This window comes from Ambystoma mexicanum, chromosome 14, assembly GCF_040938575.1.
Source record: "Ambystoma mexicanum isolate Mex_15411 chromosome 14, UKY_AmexF1_1, whole genome shotgun sequence".
Lineage (NCBI taxonomy): Eukaryota > Metazoa > Chordata > Amphibia > Caudata > Ambystomatidae > Ambystoma > Ambystoma mexicanum.
The window spans coordinates 308,423,708-308,440,324 of NC_090940.1; the positions used below are offsets into that span (position 1 = coordinate 308,423,708).

The following is a 16,617-nucleotide window of genomic DNA, read 5'->3' on the forward strand; positions in this document are numbered from 1 at the left end:
CATGGTTAGGTACTGTCAAAGAAATGTCGGCAGGTTGGAACAGCAAGAAACAGGTCAGGCAGCCCAACACTGGTCCCCAACCAGACTGAGGGAAACATTAGCTTTCACTTGACTCCTGAAAAAGAATGAGATAGTCATGGGAACTCTTAGGGAACCTATCACTTGCTATGGCTTTTGACATGTTGCAACTGAAAGCCTTTTAGGGGCCCCATTCTCTGCTGTTCCGATCTATCCCCCGCCCTACTCGCACTGCAATTCCTAGCTCTTTTGATGGATGTTTGCTTTACATCAGCATGATATAAATGGCTTTATTCTGTCCCTTTGTATTCTCCACGGAGGTTAACCTGCCAAAAGACATACGGCCACATGCTCCCATAAGGTAGATGGATGCAGTCTGGACACGCTGATTGTAAAGCAAATCACATTTTGTGCTTATTTGTAATGAAAATTAAGCATACCTGATGTCTTTCATTTCATGTTGTAGGAAGTACAAAATTCTGGAGAGCAAGATTGAATCCACGCTGAAGACCACACTAGCTCTGAAAGAAGAGAAGGTCGCTGCGCTCGAAGCTCAGGTGCAAGAGTCCCAGAGCCTGAACCAGCATCTGCAGAATGAGCTCAACACGGTAAGACGATGGTGAGGTCAATGCGTGTCAGCATAGTATCCGGTGGCGTAGCTGAACCGTTACTCAGCAGGTTACGACTTAGTGAAAACGGAGAATTACAGCGTTAAACCGTGCACCCAGAGCCAATTTGATCCAATCAGAAGTCTCTCCTGTTGCTCGTCATTCTTAGCTTGTTCATCTACTGTCTTGCATCCAGTAAACTGCTCTCTGAGCATGCACAGGGTACTTTCTGCCTCTCCAAAGTGCTATTTGGAACATGGTATCTTCATACGTGGCTGTATTATCTTGATTAGAGGCAATCTTAGTTTTTTATGTCTTGATGACTAGTAGATGGCATTTGTCCTTACTTTTATTTTGCTATGTCCTGCTTCATCAGCAAGTATCCAGACTTATTCCGAATCTCAAGTGCAGAGTTAATTATCTGTCTTCATTTCCTCAGCTTCTAAAATAGCAAGTGTCCTTGTTCCACTGGCCTGATCTGACATTTCTGGTTATATACTTGATATTACACAGCCCCTTTCATATGTCTGCCTCAGGAGAGAAATTGACATGGATTTGGAAATGTGTGCCTTGGTCTGCTATATTTAGATGTAATAGTTCCAGGCACTGACTTTCAAATCCCTGGAGCCATTGGTGTCATGCTCTGGATATAGATAAATGAGTATCAGAAGAGACCCACTTGTTGGTTTTTGTAGGCAAACTAACCTTTCAGTATTTTATTTTTCAGATAAGAAAGGAATTCAGGTTGAAGAATTATAACCAGGAGGAGGAGAACTATGTACATAATTCCTTCAAGCATCCGATGGAGAAATTTGAGTGTAATCGGCAAAACCTAGAGAAGCTGGAGACTGGGCACAGGGAAGCAGCCCTGGATCTTCTCCGTGAGAAAGACCGGTCCATCGATCTGGAAAGAAATGTAAGGCTACCCAGAAGAGGACACTTCTTCTTTTTTTAAAATGCCCTTTAGCAGTATGAACTTATTCTAGACTCTACACATAGCGCGGGTGTCACTGATGAGGGGGAATTGCCGCTCTGACACTCGTTAGATTCTCCTCGCAGCCAACTCATGCCATCATCATTCCATGGTTGTAAAGTAAGTGCCACACATGTTAATAATGAGATGATGCATGTGACCCTCTCAGTGACCGCTCACCAACCAAGCTAAGGGCCTGAGCAAAGTGAGGTCCCTTAACGTGGGCGGAAAGGCTATTGCCGACAGGGTTGGCCTGCCGTCAACAGTCATATCGCCATTGGCACCCACAAGTAACCACACGCGGGTACTAATGGCTAGGAACATTTTTAAAAAGAGAAAAACGTACCTGTCCTGGGATGCCGCATCTAACGGTTTTCCATTTTCAGTGTTGGTGACGTAATCAACACAAAAGTGGGCTCCTGTATCAGACACAGCGTCTCCTGACAGGACAAAGGACAAAGGTATGTTTTCTTTTTATGAATTTGTTCTCGCATGTGTTTACTCTTGGGTGCTAAAGGCTGAATGGTGGAGGTAGGTGAGCGACTCAGGCACAGGGCGAGGGGCACATGGCTGTAGGGGAACTTGGTATGCAGGCTTATATGAGAGGATACAGCCTGCATTCCAAGACCCCCGATTGGCTAGCGCCCCACCACCCCCACACCCAGGGTGCTAATGATGATGATTTGTAACATCTATTACCAAGCACTCTTAAATGGAAATTTGTGATATGCAGCGCTATCTAAAACACAACATATTATTATAATCTAGTCAAAATATTATCTATAGCTAATGTTTAAGCCCCTAATCTTTACATCTGTTTGAGGCACATCCTGGACCAGGCACGTGTCGAAGATGATTAGGATTGAATACTCTTGGAATTACTTTGTTTACAGCTGCAGGAAGATCAGTCCCCTTTTCATTCCATCTAGGGAATTCTACACCTTGCCATAATTTGATTTGCCATCAAAGATAGTTTTTTTGTGCTCTGCCAGTGAAAATAGTGCACTTTTTATATTGGGTTAGACCAACAAATGTTATGCTGTGCCAACATGGTGATGTTTCACTGCAGAATCCATTGCTAGGACACTCACAACTGAAAACCTGCCACCACTCCCGGGAACTCCTTGAAAGTTACTTGACTTTTTAATGTAAAGTCATGTGGGATATGTATATTGTTGCATGTGCAGGTTTGTGGCTATTGGTACTTATAGATCCCAATTTTGTTGTATAAATCAATTAATTAAAAAATTAATATAAGGGGAATGTTTGGCTAAAAGAGGCTAAGACAGACACGCTTGGCAAACATTAAGGCAGAGCGAAAGCGAAACATGACCAGCGAGAAGACAGTCCATGATGTGTAATGGAAATGTTTCGGCCCAATATGTTATTTTTTGTTTTTCTTTCCTAAAGAACGCCACTCTTCAGGCTGAGAGGCAGATGTTCAAGGAGCAGTTGAAGAATTTGGAATCTCAGAACACATCACTTAATAGCCAGATCCTGAGCCTGCATAAGCAGGTCACCTTCTTGCAGGAGCACAACACTTCCCTGCAGACGCAGACGGCCAAGCTGCAGGTGAGTCTGGCTTAACCAGTGGAGCGTCTATTGCTGAGGCGATAACCAGAGACTATATCAAGCATTGTTTGACTATTTGTGTCAGTGCAGGTAGCTCTTTTTCTGAAACAAAAAATGCAAATAGGACAACAAAATGGTAACAATGTTCAGTGGCGGACTGACCTACAGGGAAGTCTGGAGATTTCCCGGTGGGCCTCTATGCCATTGGCCTCTTTTGTGAGGGCACTGTGACGTTTTTACATTGCTGCACGCAACACACATTATTAAGATCCTATGTGTGCTTTCAGGGTGAAATATGGGGCCATTTTGAAAAAGAAATCCAGGGCCTCCTTTGGTTCCCAGTCAACCCCGACTATGTCAGAAAAAGTGTAAACATTATCTCCATGCATGGAATAGAAGGAGACTTTTTTGGACGAAGAAAGCGAAAGGGGACATTTGCTTTTACTGTTATATTATATTTTCTTAAGAGGTGTTCAGTTCATGATTTATTTGCTGTGAAAAAGGCCTCTGTGTAGGACTGAAGACATCATTGTGATGCCGTGCCCAGTCCATAGTCTCTCTATATATATATATATATATATATATATATATATATATGTATGTGTATATGTATATCCACAATCCTCCGCACCGCCTACACGGTGCAGTCTTGAGCAGTACTCCTGGAGTATTGTGCCAGAATTAGAGTCAATCCTTGCGTTCTCACAAAACTTGCTGCAACCAGGTTCGAATTAAACATATATATATAATATAGAAACTGGTGCAAATTCATCTGATCTCGGCTCCGGCTCCTATCATTTCTGTTACTGCACTTGCATAAATTGTCTCACAGCTTTGAAGATTACCCATAGGAACCAATGTACCATGAATTTCTACAGGCAGTCTGCATCTTGTCCTGTTAACGAGGGCAAGCAGAGTCGGGCAGGGAAACCACTCACACCTGACTCCTGTTAAACCTCCCAGCCAGTATAAAAGGCGCAGCTCACAAGCCCACTCTGAGCGAGCTGGGGATGCTGGAGGAAGCACAGAGGCCAGGAGGAAGGAACTGCAGCTGGATGAACCCTGCAAGCCTGAAGGAAGGACAGCCAAAATACTGAGCCTGTGAGTACAGGGAAGGCTGCAGTATGGCGAGGGGGCTGTCTCCAGGTAGCCAAACCAGGGGCAGCTGGGGTTACCTGGCAGTGGCCAAGCCAGAGCTCCTCCCCTGGGTCAGATACTAAAGCCCAGGCCTTTGAGGGGCAGGTGATGAGACCCTGACCTGAGTAAACATCTGATTTAAAACCTGCAACTCCCAAAACCACAAGAATGCTGTTGGAGGGGAGCTGGCGAAGTGGGATCGAAATAAGAACATTTCATTATGGGACTTGAAGTCCAGAGAATTTATTTATGGTTGAACCTCTGAGCAAGGCGGTGCACAAAAAGGAGCAGGTCTTTCGGGGTGACGGCGAACCAGGCAGAGCATAGCGACAGGCCGAAGTCCGAACCGAGTTACGGAGAAACCTTGGGCACTCCGGCAAGAGATAGTTACCTCCAAAGGGCCTTAAAGGTTGTGCAAGGTTACCCCAGTTGAGGCCCAGTCTCAGGCGAGGGAAGCTTGAGAGGCCTAGTGGCAAGCTGTGAACTTTTTGTGCAAAGCGAGAGGGTCCGAGCCCTGCTGAGGGAGACCCATGAGAAGTTAAGTGAAAGAACTGTAAATTAAAGCTACAAAGTAACAGAGTGGTCCGGAAAAGAAGATTGCCCTATCGAAAGTCTCTGTGAAATGTCTAATGCTGTAGAAGCAGCGGGAAGAGAAAGAAACTGAGATGCAAGATTTGAACTGTTAGGTTTGATCCCGGCAGAGGGAAACCTGGATGTGAGAGATCTTTGAACTAAGTATTGTGCTTGAAACTACATTTACCAAGAGGTCTTGGTGTAGGAGAGGAAAAGTGACATTTGAGGAAAGAAGGTCGAGGTGGTCATGCTGAGGTAAGAGCAAACGCCTCTCAGTTTTGAAAGTCTTCGACAGTGGAAGGAAAGTGAAAGGAGGCTTGAGCCCGACGGAGGGAAGCCTATGAAAGTGTGATTGAAGCTTGGGAAAGGGAACCCCCACAAACAGTGACTGAAAGGGTTGAGCCCGACAGAGGGAATCCTGTACTGAATTGTGGTAACCAGAAGGAATTAAACTTTTGTTGAACTGTAAACAAGTGACTTTTCGTGAAAGGACACCTGGGCCCTGGTCCACGAAACAAACTGCATCCTTGGGTCCGAAGCCAGAGTGTGGCGCAAGGTCCAAGTGTGACGTCTTACCCCTTACTACAAAACGTGGGGAAGGGAGTTTACTCAGCCATACTGACATTTCTTTTGGACATCGATTTTTCCTTTTTGTATTATACATTCCTTTTTCACGTTTATTGTATTAGAAAGAGGGCAGGCATTAGGTTTATTAGTATAGGCCATTTCATTTTGACTAAGGACTGACTACACTGTATTTTCTTTTTGTTTGATGGTTAAGAATACTTACTTAATAGGGCAAAATAGGAGTTTTCCAACCCCTTTTAAACCACTGATAAAGGTTTTGAAACTTGCAGCTCTTGTATCAATGTCTACGTATGATACCATGCCCCTCTCACAAAAGAAATGGCACTAAATGCCAGTCAAATACCACCCCTTGGTAATTCATTGTGAGTCAGTAAGCTGTAGTGTAGTGGATTACTTTACGGTCAGTGTTCAGGTTAGGTTTTAGACACCCAGTGAATTTTTTAAATATAATTTGTGTTACTCATTAAACTGCGTAAGTAAATAAGTACCACCAAACTGTATATGTGTGGTAGTCCTCAATATTTAAACTGGCATTGGCAAAGCCAAACGTTTTGGATTTTGCATAAGAATGAGAGAGGCATTTCCCAGGCACTGGCATAATTCTAGTATCCGGCCATACCATGGTAATAGCTGGACAATGGAGTCATTTACTTGGGCATGTCTTGGCACTGCCTGGTAAATGCATATCTAATATCTATACACAAAACATAAGTTCTGTGGAAGGAACAAATGAAAGGACACACCATTCTTCTGAATCAAGTGACTGAAGAGACAATTGGTTAATCTGTTTTATTACACCACTAGCACATGTAGAGCTGCAGCTAAGCCATTAACTCTGATGGTGGCTTAGAAATAACACTGGCAGTTCCTGTACAGCACATTTGATTTTACTGCTTGATAAAAGAAGGCCCAAGAGATCCCAGAAGGGGGCATTTTCAATGGGCAGTAAGTGGGAAAGACCATAGTAATTTGCATGTGGGCATGTGTGATTGATGGGTGGGTAAATAACCAAAAGCCCACAAGCATGTGTTCCCCCCATATCCCATCTACATTCTCTCATTACTTCATTGCAACAGTTTTAGATTATAGGTGGTGCTTACGTGCCAGTAATACACACAAATAAAAATAACATTAACTGTAGCGCTTTCTACCATATGCTTTCATTTCCCATTGTTCCATGACTGCCCATTTCTGAAAAGATTGTTGACTCTTTGCCAATATAAGCTTTTATTTGACTCCAATGGATTGGATTGAAATCCTAGGTTAATCGATTTGTACAAAATGTTGTTTAAACTGTTGGCGTTAATGATTGGAATTCTCAGTTGACCTGGCGTAGCTACGATTGCAGAGACTCACAGTATGAAGTGTTTTCTGGTTGTGGTGTTTTGGTAATGGTTGTATTGTTTTATCCAGTATCTGATGGCTTTTTGTACAACCCGGTTTGCTGCAGGTTGAAAATTCAGCGGTTAGCTCCCAGAGTGCCTCACTCATGGCCCAGAATGCCCTGCTCCAGAACCAGCAGACAGCCAAGGAGAATGAGAACGAAAGCATTCAGAAGCAGCGCGACGAGCTGAAAGCTGTGCATGAATCGCTGCTGCGCGATCACGAGCACCTGGTGTGCCTGCACGAGCGCCAGTCCACAGAGTACGAGATGCTGATCAAGCAGCACAGCAGCCTGAAAACTATGCACAAGAGCCTGGAGGTGGACCACAAGCAGCTGCAAGAAAGGTATGGCGCCCAGACACCCCCATGTCTCTAGGAGATCTGTGTGGGAGCCTTTCCCATGGAAAAATAGTAAAGATGTTAAATCATAGAAGTAGGCTTTCGTAGGTCTTTCCAGAGATTGCAAGAGGAATAAAATTAGAGCATAGTGCCCCTTTCTTCCATAGAGGTGAATTTGTTTGCAGTTCACTCCTTGTCTTTCCATACCAGGCAGGCCTGTGGGATTTGGATTTTCTAGATGGGTTTACAGTATCCAGAGAAACAATTCGTTTTGGCAACAAAATGGTACAGGTGGACAAAAAACTTTTTTAAAATTCTTTATTCGCGTATAGTTCGCAAATCGAACTTTACCTATCCTACCATCAATTCATTACATTTCTCAAAACATAAAATAACATTAATCAAATTTAAATATATTTCTTGATATAAAAATATAAAACATTTAACACTAACCAAATGTATACACATTTCTAAACATATAAATACATTTTAAAACATTTCTATAATCAATTCAACTTTCATGCTCTTCTGCCATAATAACCAATCAATACGTTCCTATGCTATTTTTTATTTTTTATAAATTCAATCTGATCAAAAAACGTACTACTGCTAGTTAAGTGAGTGCAAGATCCCCTAAATATCTTATAGTGGCAAGTGTCTGCTGTTGGAACTCTGTGCTGAGCTGTAACCGTTTCCAAACCCTTAGCTTTCGATTCCGCTTGCGATAAACATGCAACAAGCAAGTGTCGTATTGTTTCCCCTGTATTACAAAAACGATTGCACTTGAAGCTGGAGCTTTTTTTCCTGATTCCCATCACCTCTTTTGTCGGTATACTTACAACCCAGACATCACAATCCTAACAGCACAACACACCAGAGCTCCTCTTGGGTGATTACAAAGTTGTCTAGGGCGAGCTATTGCAGGATACGTTTCTTCCAGGTCATCGGTACAGTTCATGTGTTGAGCCGTTGTCCGCGTGTAGGCTCTCATGCTGACGTCCATTTTTTAACAAACATAGTTTAGCAATCAAACTAGGTATATTTAGCAGTCTGCCATTACATCTAGAGATTTTGCCAATATCTCTTAAAAGATGTTTGGGTGATGGGGATATGTGTAATGGTATAGCATGTATTTGCCGCTGCGCTCCAGAATTCAGTTACTCAAGGGCAGCACTACAACATATGTAAATAATCTGTTGCTGAAGGAAAAACATTTAGGACATTCATCAGTTTGACTGTTAAAACATGTAGAAATCTTAGTAGGTGTATGATGCAATCTGTACAGCATTTATAATTGAATTAGCCGAAAGCGAGAGTTGGATGATGCTTCTTTTTTTCAAACTACTTTTTTATGTGAAATGTCCCCATGTTTGGTCAGTGTCAATTAAATCCAGCATTTTGTAATTCAAAATGTTTTTTTAATTCATTTTAAACATTTTGCTACTTTAGATTGGGATTGAATAGGACATTTTCTGGATCCGTCTAGTGCCCTTAATGAAAGTACTTCTGCCAGTGGGTGTGGGAATATCCAGTCTCACAATTCATGTTGGAGAAACCCATTTTGACATTGAAAAAAACCCCATTGAATTCTTCAGGGGATGACTTCAGCTCACTCACAACCCCTAAATGGTGATCATCAATCTGAAACCACTTCTTAAACACTGCACCCCCCACTGCTCCCCCAACAGCTCAGGGGCAGCACCCTCAACAGCATAGGGGCTGCTGACTACAGCTTGCCTTTGGCCATTAAATGATTACTTTCAAGCTGGCACATCTCCTTAAGCTCTGAGCCCCCAGCCCCCTCCCTCAACAGCACTGGTGCATAACTGCATCTCCCCCTCTCCGCATAGGAACAGCAGTATTTATCACAGTGTAATGCTGTGATCGTCTCGCTCTAGATTTTATTCAGAAATTCAGCCATTGTTTCTACCTGGGTAAATATGTTTGGCAATCAGGATCCCATCGTTGAAGACCAAGGCCTCAACCTCTTGGGAAGTGCTGGGGAACACCAATATTCATCCACCTTTGTCTAATATCTTCTTTTTAGGGGTCGCCGCTTTTCAAAATATCTTATGGTTGCAAGCGATTCACCAAGACCACTCTCCCGGAACTGCTGGATAGATTGGTTGCTGCCTTTTTGAGTTTTCTGGCGTGGTACCCCTTTTTGCATCATGGTTTTGAACCTGGAGTTTTTTGGAATAGCTGCATGACGTGCATTCCTCATTACAGGATTTGATTTTGACTTCCAAGTATTTGTACAACGCAGGTGGCCAAGCCGACTGAATTGCATCTGGACAAACGGAAGGGATTGAACCAACTCAAGTGAGATGGGTCTTGGGACTTTGAGGAAAGAAAATAAATACTCGAGACTTTGAAGATTAAAGGGCAGGCAGCCCCATAGGCAAGGTCCAAGCCCAGAGAAATTACAACCCCCGCTAGCCTTGGTCTAGTTTTAGGAGAATTTAGCAAAGGGCTGTCTTGTAAATTAAGTGTTCTAGTGGGCGACAATGACTGCTGGTCTGATAAGGACCTCCCAGGTCAGAAGACATTGTCTGCCTACATGGGACTTGGAAAACCTAATTTTATTCTTATTTTGACTCCATCACCCCTTGACATCCCTTCCTTTGCATTGGCTTCAGGAAATGCTGGATTTCATCTGAGCGCCAAAGAAGAGGAAGAAGGAAACACCTTTCCTGTTTGTGGTGACATTCTTAAACAGTAGAGGAACTGTGAATGGATAGAAGAAAACTCCTATATTGGGGGTGTGTGCGATCCCTACACAGAGACAAGCACTCTGGAAGAGACGTCCTGAAGGGGCAGAGACGCAGAGCCCACTGGAGCGTGGAGAGTGAGGCCAACGCTAGCCGGATGCCAGAAGGCTGGCATTTTACTCCGACCATGAAGTCCAGGTCAGGGGATGAGATGGAGAAGCACCAGTTTCCTTTGGTGGCACCACCATGGACACGCCTGGATGGGCCTGGAGCCTGGTAACCAAAGCCAAGACCAATTTGAAGGGAAGAGCTCAGATCCCTGTGCTATATGCGTGAAGGACATTAGCTGCAGAGACAAGCAGCAACGGGGAGAAGAACTCTCCAACAGAGAGACTACCACAGAGAGGCACAGGCACTTTAAATCAAGGCTGAAAAAGTGGACGAGGTTTCAGGGACCTGAGAAACTTGAGCAGGCAAGCACCGCAAGTGAATCAGAACAAGAAAGATATGAACAGTGTGAATCAAGGCTGGGAAAGCTCACAAGGTTACAGGAGCCTGAAACGCATGAGGTGGCCAGCTCCCCATGTTGAATCGGAATGAGAAAGCTACAAGCACTGTAAATCAAGGCTTGGAACGCCAACCAAGTTACAGAATCCTTAGAAACCCAAACGGGGGAACACCATACCTTAATCGGATTGAAATTGTTACAAACACTCTGCATTCAGGCTGGGAAAGCCAACAAGGTTAGTGGAAACGCGAATGGGCATGCACGCTATATGGATCAGAGTGAAAGAAATGCGAACGGTTTGTATCTAGGTTGATAAAGCCAACGAGGTTGCAAAAAACGGAGAAATCCAGAGTGGTTTAATGCCCTGTGTGAATTAAGTAAATTGAAAGAGCAAGTCTGTCAGAACGCCGTAGGACTTTGAGGAGCTCAAGAGTCAGAAACCCATGATAAAGAGAACTGTGATAAAAAGTAACCTGGAGAGGTCTTGAGAAGAACCCTGGTTTTCCAGAGGGAGAGGGAAACGTAGGGAGGAACCTTTATATTGATTAACAAAGTCTGGAAGAAAGCTGTGAACTTTTGTTATGTTAATGAACTTGGAACTACTGACCGATAGATTTGGGTTGTTTTACCGAAGTAGACATGATTGCGGCTTTGACTGTAGTTGATTTTGCAGCAAATCAGTTTTTACTTTGGCACAACAACCCAAATTTGGCCTTGGACCAAACCCCCCTACTAAACTTTTCGCTTGCCGCCACTTCTCCTGTGCCCCTGCAGCGTCAGTACCGTCCCTCTAACGCGGGTCGGATCTGACACCGTAGGGTCCCTTTTTTTTGGGGGGGTCCCCCGCTTCCAATGTCAAGGAAGCGGGGGACACCCCTGCAACCCCCTCAAACCATATACTCCTACGTCCTGTCCCCTTTCCTCCATACTTGTGGAACATTCCGGCCTTCAGGACGGGGCTGGAGCACTTTTGTTAAAACGCAAAAAAAATGAAAATTGTTGTCCTTCTCTTTTTACGTGGGGTACCGTACGCAGCCATAACACCGCCCTCCTGAGCGCCGCCCCACGCATCGCCCTTCAGCCCTTTTCTCTGCGCGAACGAGGCTGGATGCACTTGCATCACTGGGACGTTTTTCTTGTACTTACGTCCCGTCCCCTTTCCTCCATATTACATGGGCGTCCCTTCCAAGGGACGGGAGACGAAACCTTTTTCACCAGAAAAAACCCTTCTTCCCCTTAAATTTAGAGGGGCGCCGGGTGCGGCCCAGGAAGCATGCACTGCCCTGACTCTGCCCTCTGGCGTCACACCTCAGTCCCCTTTTCCACGGAAAAGGGCCAAATTCCCCAGCGCTCCTGGGTTTGGCTTCGGCCATGTAATCCCACGTACGGATACTTCTTCTTTGTCTTTTTTGTCTTTTTATCATTAAGGTACTCGTCCTCAGGCATCGCGCCCCTCCCCGGAGCATGTCGACTTCCACAGGGTTCAGCAGGTGTCCATCCTGCAACATGCTCTGCAACAGGCTCTTCCCAACCTCAGACCCCTATGTTGCCTTGCCCCAGACCATAGTTGGCAAGCTTGTACAGCTTGTGGCTCTCTGTCCTCGAAAGCGCTGAAGAACAAACTAGCCATGTGGAGGGAGCTCTTCCAGAAGTCGCCTCCAGAGGACCTCAAGAACTTGGTGAAACATCAAACCAAGCCCAGGGTAGGGCCGATATTCACCATCGCACCCCGCAAAGGAGACTCCTTCCCAGGGTCCCTCCCGCGCGGGATGGACCGGTCAGGTCCTTCTACCAGCCCATGCACAGAGGCTGCTGCAGCTACCGGCCTCCAGGCCGAAGGATTCTCGGTTCCTCCCGGTGACAGTGTTGAGGGACCAGAAGGTTCTTTTACCGGGTCTTCGCCCGCGGGGCTCCACCCTTGTACCGGCACCATGGCCGAGGGGCTATGCCCTAGTACCGGCAATACATCCGAGGGGGCCCCTAAACGCAGCTCTACCGATCCCCGGGTCGCGGGCGTCCCACATACCGGGCGTAGGCCCGAGGAGCAGGGTAGTCCTCGTTATCCACACGCAAGAGTCTTGGATGAGACTGGGCCCAGCGGCTGAGCAACACGTGGCAGGCAGCTTGACAAAATGGCCACCGCACCAGACAGAGGAACCCGTCAAACGCCATTCCAGGAATTTCGCGAAGAACGAGTGTCAAGGTGGGACTGGCCTCAACCAGGTACGTGGCCTACAGCCTATCCTCTTGCGCAGGGCAGCTTTGTTCTGTGTCCATATGGGCAGGGTACCCAGCGGCTCCAGCAGCTCCCTGCTACCCCGTCAGCACCCCCTGCCACCTCTGCGGCCAGTGAAGAGGGGTTCTTCAAGAGGTTCCTCTGCCTCATGAAGTCACCTCGGATGGGGGTTTTCCTCAAGGACGCCATCAGGGAAGTCCTTCCCGCAATGCTAGCAGCACCACAAGCGCCTCCGCCGGCGCCCCAGGCCCCGGCACAGCTGCCTCCGCCGGCATCTCAGTACCAGCCTCCTAAGTCTCTGGCCGCGGTCCCTGTACCCCAGCCTCCGGTGCCAACTACTCCTCCACAGGATATGGATGAGGCGGAGGATCCGGACACGCCATCCTCAGCCAGGGCCTTACACAAACGTCTTGCTGGGCTGGCAGAGTATCTGGGCCTACCCCAACCTGAGGTCGAGCAACCGGCAGAGGGGGTTCTGGCAGAAGTCCTCACGAAACACCCCTCTGCCAAAACGGGGATTCCACTGCAAACCGATGTAGTCTCCCTGGCTAAGAAGGTCTGGCTCAAACCCCACTCGGCCCAGCCGGTCAAATGTTGTCTGGACGCCAAGTACAGGCAGGTGGAGGGGGATACACTCTTGCTCTCGGCCCATCCTCAGCCACACTCCTCAGCGATTGCTGCGGCATCACTATACCCCAAGCCTCAGTCGTCTTTAGCCTCTTCCTCTGCAGCGCTGCTAAGCAAGGAGGAGAAGTTCTTGGAGGCCTACGGGATGAAGCTCTAGTCCAACGCGTCCTTGCATCTTCGTTGGGCCAATGCAGATGCCATGCTGGTTGCCGCCAACCAAAAGTTATGGTGGGAAATTGCGGACTTCCTCCCGGAACTCCATACTCAGAGCCAATCACGCTTTAAGGCGGGGCTGGACGAGGCCAAGCTGATGGCGCATGACCTCATGGAATCCACTGTGGCCCATATCGACACCTCCGGCCGTGCTCTCTGTATTGCGACGGACATGAGAAGGACAGCCTGGCTCCGCGCGACAAAATTCAACCCGGACGTCCAGGAACGCATATTAGATCTACCGTTTGAAGGGGGGTGGGGGCCTCTTCCACTCCTCCACGGACGAAAAGCTGGACAAAAAGAAAAACAGCTCACAAACAGCCAAGTCTTTATCCATCCTGACAAAGACCACGCCCAAGTCGTACACCCAGTCTCAGCAGCGCTCCGACAGGGGTCGTATGTACGGAGGGTCCCACAGCTTCCAGGACCGGAAACCCAGGCAGTCGGACCGCTTGCCGTCTCAGAACCGGCGCAAGCGACAAAAGGGTGGGCGGCCAAGGGTATTTTTCCAGTCCCCCTCCTCTGCAACAGACTCCGAGGGAAAGAAGGCATGACACGCCCCATGCGGGTCCACGTGTCTCCAGTGGGGAGCAGGCTAGCTCTACACGCACATTTCTGGTGCCAGAATTTCATGGACCCCTGGATCCTCTTGGTAGTATCCACAGGGTACTGGCTCCCTATCCCAGCCTTTCCTCCCTCCTCCCCTCCACTCCCACAGGTTGGGACAGCAATTCTTTTGGCAGAGATCCGGTCACTCGTAGAGAGCAAGGCAGTGTAGGAAGTCCCAGCCTCCCAGTGAGGCTTGGGCTTTTACTCCAGAATTTTTTCGCCATTCAGAAGAAGAACCAGGCGGGCCTGAGAGTTGTGCTGGACCTTTCCCCCTTCAACCTCTCCTTACCCCTGCAAAAATTCAGTTTGGTTACGCCAGCTTTTATAGCAGAGACATTGTGCAAGGGAGACTGGATGTGTTCCGTGGATCTGAAGGACGCATACCTACACGTCCCGATTTGGTAGCCACATCGTTCTTTCCTACAGTTCAGGATCATGGGCCACCATTTTCAATACAAGGTCCTTCCTTTTGGCATCAACCCAGCCCCCAGGGTCTTTACCAGGCTCATTAATACGGTGGCGGCACTCCTCAGAGTGCAGGGCCTCCACATCTACCCATACCTCAACGACTGGCTCGTCAGAGCTACATCTCCGGAAGCGGTTCACCACTCTTCCCATGCACTTATGAACACACTGCATGATCTGGGCTTCTCGCTCAATCTCAAGAAGTCGTAGCTGCAGCACCCGCAGACTCTGACATTCTTGGGCCTCATCTGGGACACGTTCTCCAAGAAGGTATTTCCGACGGAGGACAAGATCTCTGCCATCAAGAGGGCCACCAACCACTTTCTCAGCAGAGAGGTGACCTCAGCATGGTGCTACCAACATCTCCTGGGTCTATTGGTGGCGGTCCTATTAGCCGTTCCGCACACTAGATTGAAGATGAGGAGGATTCAGCTGCACTTCGCAGCCTCATGGAACCAAGAGCTGGGCGCGCAATCCGAGATGATCAGCGTTCCCCCATCTCTTCGCCCAGACCTAACATGGTGGTCCAAGGACTGCAACCTATGGACGGGCAAGCCATTCCAGCTGCCCACCTTGCAGGTCACCAACACCACAGACTCCTCACTCGAGGGCGGGGCGCCACCCTGGACGATCTCTCAGTCCACAGCACCTGGACTCGACAGGAGCAGGAATACCACATCAATTGGTTGGAGCTGAATGCCATCTGGCTAGTACTCGGAGCATTCCTTCCACTTCTCAGGGGCAAGGTTGTCCTCATCCAGACAGACAACTCGACCAGCATGTACTATGTCAACAAGCAGGGAGGCACCCGATCCCCTCCACTGTGCAGACTGGCAATCAGCATGTGGGAGTGGGCCCTGGAAAACATCTACCTCACGGCACTCCACCTTCCGGGGGAATCCAACCTGGAGGTGGACAGGCTCAGCAGGTTGGGAGCGGACAATTACGAGTGACAGTTAAATGACCTTGTTACTCAGGAGATCTTCAACAGACGGGGTCTCCCCCAGGTGGATCTCTATGCCACCTCGCACAACAAGAAGTGCCCTCAGTTTGCCTCCTGGCAGGGACAGGGCCCTGGCTCTCTGGGCGACACATTTCAGAATTCAGTGGCATGGCATGACCGCGTACGCTTTCCCGCCCACTCTGCTGATTCACAGAGTGATTTGCAAGATCAAGGAGTCTCGCCAGCTCAACATCATTCTAAAAGCGCCATGGTGGCCGGCAAGGCCATGGTTTTCGGAGCTGCTCTGCCTCTGAGATGCCTCCTATTCACCTCCCGACGGGCCCAGCACATCTTCTGGTGCAGCAGGGGGACAAGGTCATCTACCCCGCACCAGAGAAACTAGTCCTCACAGCGTGGTTCCTGAGCAGGTAACGCTGCGGCACCTCAGGCTATCACAGGTTAATGTGGAAATCATACAGGGCGCAAGGATCAAGGCCCCAGGATAAAAGCAAATAGACCAGATTCTGCCAATGGGCAGACTCCAAGGGAATCGATCCCCTGGCATGTAATCAGGACGACGTGCTCTCCTTCTCGGCGCACCTCGCCCACTCGGGCGTGCAGGTTGACACCTGCCGTAGGTATCTCGCTGCCATCAGAGCTTAAGGGAACTCAGAAGAGGGGGGGTCTTTTCCTCATCCATCCTAGTGTCAAGAAACATCTGACTGGGGTCTCAAGGCTCTACCCGCCCTGGTCGGCCTTATCTCGGCTTGTAGAGTCAGCGAAGTCCAGGAGCTGGTCGCCTCAGAACCATATATTACCTTTCACAGGGACAAAGTAGTCTGGCGCACACACCCAGCATTTCTGCCAAAGGTGCCATCTGCCTTCCACTTGAATGAGGAAATAGTCCTTCCTACGTGCTTTGCCAATCCCAGGACGAAGTTCAGAGAGTGCTGCACTGCCTGGATGTCAGGCGTGCCCTGAAATTCTACTTGGACAGGACCAAGGGCTTCTGCAAATCGAACTCCCTCTTCGTCACTTTTGGAGGCTCAAGACCAGTCTATCAGGCCTCCATATCCCGCGGGCCATCAAGGAAGCTTACGAGGACCAGCACAAG

The 16,617-nt window shown here is 47.9% G+C and overlaps 1 protein-coding gene across 3 annotated transcripts in view; it reads left to right on the forward strand.

Annotated features, from left to right (window-relative positions):
- CCDC88C (coiled-coil domain containing 88C) overlaps window positions 1-16,617 on the forward strand; it is a 916,777-nt gene that overhangs the window by 549,733 nt on the left and 350,427 nt on the right. For all 3 annotated transcript variants that reach the window (XM_069637440.1, XM_069637439.1, XM_069637438.1), the window contains exons 17-20: window positions 485-626; window positions 1,354-1,542; window positions 3,010-3,171; window positions 6,920-7,197. In XM_069637440.1, coding sequence (XP_069493541.1) covers window positions 485-626; window positions 1,354-1,542; window positions 3,010-3,171; window positions 6,920-7,197 — 771 coding nt within the window. The remainder of the gene's footprint in view (window positions 1-484; window positions 627-1,353; window positions 1,543-3,009; window positions 3,172-6,919; window positions 7,198-16,617) is intronic.